Source organism: Peromyscus maniculatus, chromosome 4, assembly GCF_049852395.1.
Source record: "Peromyscus maniculatus bairdii isolate BWxNUB_F1_BW_parent chromosome 4, HU_Pman_BW_mat_3.1, whole genome shotgun sequence".
Lineage (NCBI taxonomy): Eukaryota > Metazoa > Chordata > Mammalia > Rodentia > Cricetidae > Peromyscus > Peromyscus maniculatus.
This window is the reverse complement of record NC_134855.1, coordinates 10,447,044-10,458,256: the sequence shown is the minus strand read 5'-3', so window position 1 is coordinate 10,458,256 and position 11,213 is coordinate 10,447,044. Positions and strand designations below refer to the sequence as shown.

The following is an 11,213-nucleotide window of genomic DNA, read 5'->3' as shown; positions in this document are numbered from 1 at the left end:
GTGACCTCCAAGTCTATACGCCACCTGAGTGGGCTTTGCTTTCTTTAAGGGCTGGAGCTTGGAAGGTGATGAGCGGACACTTAAGCGCCCAGATCAGCGGCACCCGGTGCCCGCCCCACCCTGGCTTGCTCTCCAGCCTGTCGTGTCATCTGGAGGGTATGTGGAGTTCCCGCCTGGAGCCGCCAGAGGGCGCCGCAGACGGCGCAGGGGTCGGGAGCCGGGGCTCCCCGCAAAGCCGGCAGCCTCGCGGGTCCACAGCTGAGGGTCAAGGAGCCGGGATTCCCGGGTGCCCGAATTCCAGTAGTGAGATGAATGTCCAGGGTGCGAGGGGCCCACCATGGCCCCCGGATCCTCCCTTCCTTGCCGTTGCCCTTTGAGGTCCACACAGAGAGGGCAGCCCCGGGGACGCGTCTGGAGCAGGTGTCTGACCGTGGACATCTAGGGCCCACGCTGAGAAGAGGATAGCTGAGCGTGCAGGAGCCCGCGAGGGGCACAGGGGCCCCACTGCACTGGCCACGCCCCGCAAAGACCCCGCCTCCATGCCCCGCCCGTCCCGCCCCCTCCCTGCCGCGGTGGGAGACCCGGGGGCCTCCACAACCACCGGGTCCCGCCATGAGTGTTGCCTGGCTCCTACCTCTGCTGCTCCTGCTGGGGCCCCGGCTCCAGGCTGCGGGTGTCATGGAGTCAATGCTGCCCACGGTGGTCCTTGCTATCCTGGCCCGCAATGCCGAACACTCTCTGCCTCACTACCTGGGCGCACTGGAGCGCCTGGACTATCCCCGGGCCAGGCTGGCCCTCTGGTGAGAGATCCATGGGTGGGCACATCGGGGCATCAAGCCCCAGGATACAGAACAGCCTTTGACCGGGAGGCCTCATCGCTGCTGCCCAGACACCACCCGGGCAAGCTCCTCCCTCCCAGACATGCCCGCAGGGCCTCAAGCCCTTCAGCAGGGTCCCTAAGCCATCAAGGGGCAAGGGCAGACCTCTGAGGCCATGGGTCAGCCCAGGGACACCCAGCCCTCCTTTGGGCCCTCTGCTCGTCCCCGGCTTACCCTAGGTTTAAGTTAGACTGGTCCTTTCTGACCCAGCCCTTGGAGCTCGCATGCATCTCAGTGGGGACCTGTGGTCAGCTTGATTTGGAGTAGAACAGGCGGGAACCTCTGGAATCCCCAGGGGCCCAACGTGGCAAGGGTCAGTCAGACTGGAGGTTTCTAGGGAGCAGGTGGAGAGAGCCCTTAACTCCAGGCTGCATGCTGGGCAGCGGCGTCAGGCTGAGTCCCCTCTCCAGGAGTTCTGCCAGCCTTTCTGGGTAGAGGGGCTGCTGGGATCTGACAACTAAAGGCTGGGGGGGGGGGGCAGGCAGAGGTCGCTGGGTTCAGAGGCTACAGCAGTCTGTCTATAAAAGCCTAAACAGGGCGGAGCCCAGGCTGAGGCTAGAGATAAACTGCTCCTCACAGCACTCCAAAGTTGGGCTGGGGTGGAGCTGTGGCCTGGGGAGGCTGCCCACAGCCACCACAGTTTGGGAATTAGTTCCCACCCTTGTAGGACTTGACACGTAGTTAGCCTTCACTTCTGAATTGGCTTAAAGGGGCAGCATCGCCTAAACTCTTGCCTAAGCTGTCCCCCTCCATTATGAGAGCCCCTTCCCCAACAGAGGGAAAGCTGTGCTCCAAGGTAACAGAGCTTAGGCCGCCAGCACTTCTCAGGGGGTGCTCAGAGCACGATGTAGTCCTAATCACAGCTCAGGATAGAGGAAGGCAGTGACTCTTTCGTCTGATTCGGAGATGGAAAGGGCCTGGCTTGTGGTGCCATGAAGACGGAAGAAAATGAGGGGATGTAGCAGGTGCGATCCTTAAGGTCAAGTGCATCTTTCACAGTGTTACTCAGACTGAGGATGTGGCTCAGTGGTCAAGGGCTTGCTTGGCATGTACAAGTCTCTAGGTTCAATCCCCAGTACAAAAGTTAGAAGGGAGGATGTGAAGCACAGAGAGGGGAGGAACTGGTCTGAGATCACACAGCACCTCCTCCAGCGTGTCCACTGTGTCATACCTCTCTTCCGTTGCTCTCAAGACAGACCAGACTTGAGGGTGTCCAAAGGCACTTGAAAGTCAAGGGCACCTCGGGGGTCCAGCCCTTCTGTGGATGTGGCCCCTCAGTCTTTCTATCCTGTGCTCACAGGTGTGCCACCGACCACAACGTGGACAACACCACAGAGATGCTACAGGAGTGGCTGGCTGCAGTGGGCCGTGACTATGCAGCCGTGGTCTGGAAGCCGGAGGAGGAGGCCAGGTGGTAACCGGAGGGCAAGGGTGCTGGAAGAGATGGAGAACAGCTGTTACCCAGTGTCACAGCCCCCAGAGCAGGGCTGTCCTCAGCCCTGCAGAGCAAGAGAGGTTCCTCCCTTAAGAGAACATCTCACCTCTTTCCGCCCTCAGGCCCTACCCAGATGAACAGAGTCCCAAGCACTGGACCAAAGAAAGGCACCAGTATTTGATGGAGCTGAAGCAGGAAGCCCTGACCTTTGCCAGGGCCTGGGGAGCCGACTACATCCTGGTAAGGCAGCCTGGTCTGGGATTAGGTGGGAGGCATTGGTATTGGCCCCCAAAGTCTTGGTTATGACCAAACCACCAGGCTGGATCTTTTAAAGATTGATCCTAGACCCTGTATTTAAGCTCATACTAGATACCAGGACTATCTCCTTGGACAGATCTTAGGTTATATGCTGGGCCTAGATTCTTGAGCTTTTGCCTAGAGTATATACTGAGCCTGGATCCCAGGACTAGAGCACAGAGTAGATTTTTTTAAATATTTATTTTTGTTTCATGTATCTATGTATCTATCTATGTATCTATGTATCTGTCTATGTATGTATGTATGTATGTATGTATGTATGTATGTATGTATGTATGTATCTATCTATCTATCTATCTATCTATCTATCTATCTACTTGTTTTTTTGGGACAGGGTTTCTCTATATAGCTCTGGCTGTCCTAGAACTTGCTCTGTAGACCAGTCTGGCCTCGAATTCAGAGATCTGCCTGTCTCTGCCTCCCCAAATGCTGGGATTAAAGGCGTGTGCCACCACTGCCCCGGACTTATTTTTGTTTTATGAAAGTGGGTGTTTTACCTGCATGTATGTCTGTGCATCACATGCATGCAGTGTCCACAGAGGCCAGAAGAGGACATCAGATCCCCTGGAAATGGAGCTACCCTCAGTAGTGAGCCACACTATACAGTTGATGGGTTTCAAACTCAGGTCCCCTGGAAGAGCCAGCAGTGCATTTAACCACTGAGTCACCTCCCCAGGCCCCTTAGAGTGGTTCTTTGGGTCAACCCTCTAAGCTAAGTCTCAGAGTAGATCCTCAGATCTGCTCCCTGCTCTGCTCCAAGCCAGCGTCTTAGAACAGCCTCTTGTCAGAAATGGACTGTGTTGGTTAGGACCCCCTCACACACACTGTTTATTTGTATCCTGTGTATAGGTGTGCAAATGTGTGCACACTATGGTACGTGGATGTCAGGGGACAGCTTTGGGGACTTGGTTCCTTCCTTCTATCATGTGGGTTCGAGACTGAAGTCAGGTTGTCAGGCTTGGCAGCAAGTACCACTTCTCTGGTTCTGGTTAGATCTCTCTGTGGGTACATGTGCCCAGAGCCACTCTGAAGGAATTCCCACTCAGTGAGCTCTTCAGTCCTGAGGCTCAGACAGGATTCCTTGTGACATCTTCCTTCCCCAAAGTTCGCAGACACAGACAACATTCTCACCAACAACCAGACACTGCGGCTCCTCACAGAGCGGCACCTGCCAGTGGTGGCCCCAATGCTGGACTCCCAGACCTATTATTCCAACTTCTGGTGTGGGATCACTCCACAGGTGAGGCTGGGAGGATGGACTCAAAGCACAGAGCCTCAGGCTTCAGGGCCTTTGGGCCAGGACAGGCCTGGCCCCAGCCCCAAAACATTCCCTCCTTCAGGGCTACTATCGCCGCACAGCTGAATACTTCCCTACCAAGAACCGCCAGCGCCAGGGCTGCTTCCGGGTCCCCATGGTCCACTCTACCTTCCTGGTGTCCTTGAAGACGGAGGAAACAGCCCGGCTTGCTTTCTACCCGCCTCATCCCAACTATACTTGGCCTTTTGATGACATCATCGTCTTCGCCTACGCCTGCCAGGCTGCTGGTGAGGACCAGGCCTCCTTGAGCATATTCCTTGGGGGCCCCAAGGCCTTTGTACCTGCTGGTCCCCTCCCCCCTCAAGATTTCTATTAGTTCGAGGCCAGCCGAGGCTACATGGGTAGTTCCAGGTCAGCCAAGGCTACAAAGTGAGACCCCATCTCATCTGCCTTCCCCCTACCAAACACAGCCCCAACAAGGAAGAGCTGGAGATAAGATGAAGGCAGTGATGTTGGACACCCTGCTTGAGAAGGATCTGCACCAGACTGGGGCATAGCTAAGGGCTCTGACGATCTGGTGATGGGAAAACTTCACTGAGGGTCAGAGAGGGTTAGAGGTATCTATTAAGTCCTCAAGCAAGCCATGTGCCCTTAGGGTGCTTATTGTTTTGTCCATGAGGTGCTAGAGAAGTCCTCAGTGTGTAGACAAATAAGACGGAAACTGCTGGAGAGGTGGCCCAGTGCCCTCCTCACTGTGGCAGAACAGTCCCAACAAGCCTTGGGTCACTGCAGTGTCTACTGAGAGGCTCACCCCAGCTCCCGCACTCAGGTAGCCTCTCTGCAGGGGTCTCAGTGCATGTGTGCAATGACCATCGTTACGGGTACATGAATGTGGCGGTGAAGGCCCACCAGGGGCTGGAAGAAGAGAAGGCCAACTTCATCCACCTGATTTTGGAAGCACTAGGTGAGGACTGGGGTCCCCCGCCTTCCCACAATGCTCCTTTCCTAGGCATAGATTTAAGCATGTTTGGGTGCCAACCTTGTTCTGAACTTGTGTCATGGCATTGAGCAAGCCCTTCTCCCTGTGGTACCTCAGTCTCCTGATCTGTACAATGGGTAGGCGCTCAGGGAGCCTGTCCTGTTAGGTGTTCTGCTGGAGTGATAGGAATGGAGCTGGGGCCGGACTCCAGGGTGTCTGTGACCAGGAGCCAGGAGGACTCAGGCCTGCGGGTTGGGGGTGTTCTTTCCTTTTACAGTGGATGGGCCCCCCATGCTGGCCTCAGCTCATGTGTCTCGGCCCCTAAAGAAGCCCAACAAGATGGGATTTGATGAAGTAAGTCTCCAACGTGTGGGATTGGGGTGGGGTGGATGAGCTATCCTTCCCTAGGCTTACCTCTGCGTCTTTTAGGTCTTTGTCATCAGCCTGGCCCGCAGACCCCAGCGCCGGGCTCGGATGCTGAGCTCTCTCTGGGAGATGGAGATCTCTGCCCAAGTGGTAGATGCTGTGGACGGCAGGTGAGGCTCCCACAGATGGGGTTCGGGGGCCATGAAACCCATCTGAGATCCTAGGAGTGGACGAGCAGGCCAGTTGAATGAACTTCCTAAAGTCCCAGGAGGCAGCCACACAGGACCTGAGTCCTGCTGTCTCAGGAGTGCCAGCATAGGCCAACAGGATGAGACGAGACGTCCTCCCTCAGCTCACCCTAGGGAGGAGGAGAGTGCAGTGCAGAGGACTCCAGGGCCTGGGTTGAGGGCTGCCACATACCAGTTGTATGACCTCTCACAAGCTGTCCCATCCCTCAGTCTCACAAAAGATACATAATCATGCTTGGTTCTTGTGGTCCTGATGGTCCAATGAGACACGTAGGCAAGATCCAACACCTATAAAGTACTCCAAGGGGTAGATGGCCTGAGGAATGTTCTCCATGCCAGAGTTAGGCCCCTGAGGAGCCAGAGTGGGGAGTGTGCAAGAAGTGTGGCTGTGTTCCAGGGGGATCCAGAGGCCAAGCTACAACTGCTACCGGGGTCACATGGCCCATATGCCAACTGCCATTTGCTTCAAACCTCCAGGTCCTTTTTGTACACACACACAAACACACACACATTCTGTATATATGTTTTGTTCTTATATATATATATCTCACAATTTGACATAAATAATATGCTTTGACCATACTCCCCCATTATTCTTTTGGCATTTATTTTAGAAAATTTTCTTTTTTTCTATTTTAGAACATTTTCAAACTTATTTAGTTGTGTGTGTGTGTTTATGTGTCTGTGTCCGTGTTTGTGTCCGTGTTTGTGTGTGTGTGTGTGTGTGTGTGTATGAGTGTATGAGGGCACACACATGCCACAGTGTTCCTGTAGAGGCCAGAGGGCACGTTTTGGGAGTCATCCTCTCCTTCCACTGTGGGACCTGGGGATTGAACTCACATTCTCAGGATTTTGGGTTGAACACTGTATCTCACTGAACCATCCCACTGGCCCTTGACTTGGTTTTTTGAGACAGGATCTCATGTAGCTAAGTTTGGTCCCGAACTTGCTGTATAAATGAGGATGACATTGAATTCCTGATCTTTCTGCCTCTACCTCCCAAGACCTGGAATCACACAGGTGCACCAGGAGTTGCTTTGTTCTATCTGTCTACCTACCTTCCTCCCCCCCCCCCCCCCCCACCTCCCTCTCAATACAGGATCTCACACAGCCCTGGCTGGCCTGGAACTCACTATGTAGACCAGGCTTGTCCTCAGATGCACAAAGATCTGCCTGCCTCTGCTTTCCAAGTGCTTGGATTTCAGGCCTGCACCGTGATACCCAGCTGGCCTGTAGCATGTGTCTGTCCTTTACTGGGCCTTGGTGCAGAAAATCTCTAACAGGTTGTCCACTCATCCCAGGGAGCCTCTGCCTACACAGATTCCATAAGTCCATTCTGCTGAGGCTTCCTGAAGGAGGCTAGAGTTCTAACTAAGGCTAGAGGCTAAGCCCAGTCCGTGACAGCTCCAGGCCACACGAAGGAGTTACAAGCTGGATCCTCCTTTAACCAGGTTCCCATGTGATCCTCTCCAACACATACAGACGAGGGCCCTCTGGACAGACTGGTTGGCACCCGTCACCCACTTACGCTTGTGTCTCCTAGGACACTCAACAGCAGTATCCTTAAGCGCCTGGGTGTGGACCTGCTCCCTGGCTACCAGGACCCCTACTCGGGCCGCACACTGACCAAGGGTGAGGTGGGCTGTTTCCTCAGCCACTACTCCATCTGGGAAGAGGTGAGGATACATACCTGCCCTCCGGACCGTGCCCGTCAGGGACAGCAGCGACTGGCTGTCTTAGTCACGGCTGTGGGAGTGGCTGAGTGAAAAATCCATCCAAACAGAAGGTTCACTGAACCAACCGTGTGGTCAGCACTTCCCTGGCACCCCGAGAGGTGGGTGACCTTGTTTATTCTATTGTCTCTGTTGAGCCCTGGCCGATCCCTGAAAGGAGTTCTTCTCTGGTAACAGGGGACAAGGAGACTGTCTGTCTCCTCCCTACAAGAGAGAGATTCTGTGGGTGGGGAGATGGCTCAGTGGTAAAGTCCTTGCTGGGGAAACAGGAAGACCAGAACACAGATTTCAGTACCCACGAAATGCTGGGTACAGCAGGGCACGACTGTAACCCCAGTGCTGGGGCACAGATCCTGTGGGTTTGCCTGGCAAACCAATCTAGAGAAAATGGAAAGTTCCAAGTTTGGTGAGTGACCCTGCCTCAAAAAAAATGAGGTGGGTGCTACCTTTAGTCCCAGTACTCGGGAGGTAGAGACAGGTGGACCTCTGTGAGTTCTAGGCCAGCCTGGTCTACAGAGTGAGTTTTAGGACAGCCAAGGCTACAGAGAGAAACCCTGTCTCAAAATTTAAAAAAAAAAAAAAGGTGGCACTGACCCCGGCCTCCAAATGTTAAGCATATGACCACACATAAAAGGAAGGAAACAACCTGGGGCTCTTGAGGGTGACAGAAATCGGAAGAGGGACCAAGGCTGCATTATGTGGGAGAGGTGCAGGTGGTTCTGTCAGTCTGCCTTGCCTTGGGAGCAGGGAGGGCAGAGAGGAGAGCCTTCCAGGCGGAAGAAAATGGGCAAATTCCTCCAGGAGAGGTGAGTCAGGAGGACCTGGAGCTTGGTGCATGCTGGGTGGGCGCTTGACTTCAGTCCTGGCTGGGGCAGCAGTGTGAGACCTGGAGGGCACTGGGCCCCCAAGGGTGCCCCCTCCAGGAGACAGTGTGCATGGATCTCGTTTTCCTTTTCTTCAGTTGCCAAGGAGTGTGTGTGTGCGTGCTTGTGCGATCCTGTTTCTGTTTACCATCTGTGAGCAAACTGAGGGGGTGACTCAGTTGGCCCTTTACCCAGCCGGTTTCACATTCTTCCTGCATTTTCCATAGTTACAGGAAGTAGCTTTTCTTGGTGATTTTAGGGGTTGGAATCTCTCACACCCCCTACCCACCCCAGCTTCAGATGACAGAGCAAGGGCCTGTGCTTCTTTGAGGCTGAGCACTGGCTTCTGGGAGAGCATAGTATAGAGTGAACATAGCAAAAGTCGTGATTGTCACTGTGATTCTCTCTGTAAGAGAGACTGGGGTGTGGGAACTCGAGAGCCTTGCATGCCAGAGCAAGATGGATTTCAGTCCCCAGGCAGTGGGAGGCCCAGCAGGCTTTGGGGTAGTTCCATGATATGGCCAGGACTTGGTATGTGGTACTTAGCCAAGAAGAGTCTGCTGGCCTGGGTCTAGGTAGGCAGGAACAGGGCAGCTCCAATCTGCAGAGTTCTCTCTTCTGTCATGTGTGCCACAGGTGGCTGTCAGGGGCCTGGCCAGGGTTGTGGTGTTTGAGGATGACGTACGCTTTGAGGACAACTTCCGGAGGCGGCTGGAACGGCTGATGGAGGATGTGGTGACTCAGAAGCTGTCATGGGACTTGATGTAGGCAGCCTGCCTCTCAGGAGCAAGGGGGAGAGAATACAGGCTGGGATCCTAGCTAGCACTTTCTGCATAGCCTGGCCTGAGCGGAACAGTGGACGGGCCAGGATACGCCAGGCTCTCTGGTAACTCCTGTCATCCTTGGTGTCATCTGCAGCTACCTTGGCCGGAAGCAGGTGAACCCTGAGGAGGAGGTGGCTGTGGAGGGTCTGCCTGGTCTGGTGGTGGCCGGATACTCCTATTGGACACTAGCATACACCTTGAGTCTGGCAGGCGCCCGCAAACTGTTAGCCTCTCAGCCTCTGCGACGCATGCTACCTGTGGATGAGTTCCTGCCTGTCATGTTTGATCAGCACCCAAAGTGAGACCTGGGTGGGGCAGGCCAGGGCAGGGTCATCCTAGTCATGGGTCCACTGCAAAAAAAAAAAAAAAAAAAAAAATGTTATTAGGCAGCCCGAGAGAGGGAGATGGTCAAGGTTCACCCACGTGGCCTCGGTCACTCAAGAGTTGCCCAGGTGTCAGGCTCAGCTAGATGTGAACACTGTGTTGTCCATTTCCATGTGGGTTTTACTTTTAGATTTATTTTGAATTTTGAACTATGCATATCTGTGTGTGGATATGTGCGTGTGAATGCAGGTGTCTAAGGAGGCCAGAAGAGGGCGTCAGATCCCCCTATAGCTGGACTTAGGGGCAGTAGAGAGCCACTTGATAGGATGCTGGAACCCTGTATAAGCAGTGAGTGCTGTTAAAGGCTGAGCCATTTCTCCAACCCCTGTCCGTGTGGTTCTCAATCATATGACTCAGCACAGTTCCTGTGCTGAGCCTCTGTCCTCATCATGGGATATTAAAAGTACCACTTCTCAAGTAGCTATGAGGACCAGTGGGCAGGGCAGAGGTCTGCAGGCAGTCAGGGTCCCAGCTCTGGATTAGCATCCCAGAGTCAAGGAGAAGTTGTTTCAGTCTACCTAAGCTTTCTCCTCTCACTCACAGTGACCAGTACAAGGCACACTTCTGGCCTCGGGACCTCCAAGCCTTCTCAGCCCAGCCTCTGCTTGCCTCCCCCACCCACTATGCGGGAGATGCTGAATGGCTCAGTGACACAGAGACGTCTTCCCCCTGGGACGATGACAGCGGCCGCCTCGTTAGCTGGACTGGCTCTCAAAAGACGCTTCGTGGCCCCCACCTGCACCTGGCTGGCAGCAGTAGATATAGCCCCCATCCTCACCCCAGGGATGAGCTCTAGGTGAGGCTGGGCCTGGAAGAGGACCAGTCCATGGCCTGGGCTTTCTCCCCTGGGGCATAACTGCGTCTCAGATCTCTCCACCCTCTCAGCTCCCTCCCTTTCTTCCCCCTCCTGTCCCCTCCCCCCACCCATCCCTTGAGCTCTTCCTCTCTGATTTATCTAGTTTTATCTCCATCCTGTCTTTGTGTCTGTCTCTCTCCACAGCTGCTGGGGTCTGTGTCTGACTCTAGCTCTTTCCTTTTCTCTCTTCCTGCCCCCTCAGCCTCAGGCCCATAGGGTCCAAGTGGGAACACCAACGAGCAACAAGAACAGAGAGGGCGATGGACCGGAGCGGCAGAACCAGCAGAAGCCTGGCTGTTATCTTGGGCTCAGCCCTTCGTCCACCCTCTGGACCCTTCCCAGGTTGGGAGAGCCACTCAACGACAGAGTCCATTCCCCGAATGTCACAAAGTGAAAAGACAAGACTCTTGATTCTGCATGCAGATTTAGAGCCCGGTGGGCTCAGGAACAAGGGAGGCCTCAGCCTTCAGGTTTCCAGCTGGCCAGACCTCAGAATCCTGCCCTCTCTGAGGACTCAACTGCTGGGGCTACCTTGCCTCCATCTACCTCCACCTCAGCCCCCTCCCTGGCTTCACATCTGGGGCTCACTAGCACCCTCTTCCCCGGCTAGCAGGAAGGTGAGAGGCACACCTGGTGCTCTGCACACAGTAGGCCTTCAATAAAAGTCCTCTGCATTAGCATTTCATACTTCACCAACAGCTGAGCCTCTTTGTGTCTCACCCGGCCTGGGCCTGGGCAGGAGACCCTCTGAGTTAGGGACCGAGAGAGAGGGCAGAGCAGGAAGACTCAGGACAGCAGGCGCTTGCTTCCGCCTCCCCTTTGGCAGATGGAGAGTGTAGCTGCTGAGTAGAATGGCCACTCATGTCGCCCTGAGCCTTGGCTCATCAGGTTGGGCCTGGTCAAGGTCACCTTCACTCCTGAGGTTTGGATTTCTGCTCTGTGACTGCAATCCTCGTTTCTATAAGAAGCGAAGAACTGTGGCTGGGGAGGCCCAGGGTTCTGTTGTGGCCCTAAGAAATAGTACCACCAGAAGGCGCCAGGTGGCAGAGCCCTTGCCTTGCGGGCCAGGAT

General features: G+C 54.7%; 1 protein-coding gene across 1 annotated transcript; it reads left to right on the top strand.

The window, feature by feature from the left end:
• The first annotated feature begins 442 nt into the window (after nucleotides 1-442).
• Cercam (cerebral endothelial cell adhesion molecule) lies at nucleotides 443-10,834 on the top strand. The gene is made up of 13 exons (XM_006983382.4): nucleotides 443-800; nucleotides 2,179-2,289; nucleotides 2,436-2,553; nucleotides 3,737-3,871; nucleotides 3,972-4,176; nucleotides 4,734-4,853; nucleotides 5,146-5,222; nucleotides 5,298-5,404; nucleotides 7,026-7,158; nucleotides 8,715-8,842; nucleotides 8,997-9,200; nucleotides 9,830-10,082; nucleotides 10,345-10,834. Exons 1-12 carry the CDS (start codon nucleotides 613-615, stop codon nucleotides 10,080-10,082), a joined length of 1,779 nt encoding a protein of 592 aa, XP_006983444.1. The 5' UTR covers nucleotides 443-612; the 3' UTR covers nucleotides 10,345-10,834.
• Nucleotides 10,835-11,213: the final 379 nt, after the last annotated feature.

What these genes read in the sequence shown, in the direction of transcription:
- Cercam (XM_006983382.4), top strand. Translation starts at nt 613, where the DNA reads ATGAGTGTTGCCTGGCTCCTACCTCTGCTGCTCCTGCTGGGGCCCCGG. An exon ending in CGGGCCAGGCTGGCCCTCTG is followed by an intron (nt 801 to 2,178) that starts GTGAGAGATCCA and finishes CTGTGCTCACAG; the next exon opens with GTGTGCCACCGACCACAACG. An exon ending in ATGTTTGATCAGCACCCAAA is followed by an intron (nt 9,201 to 9,829) that starts GTGAGACCTGGG and finishes TCTCACTCACAG; the next exon opens with TGACCAGTACAAGGCACACT.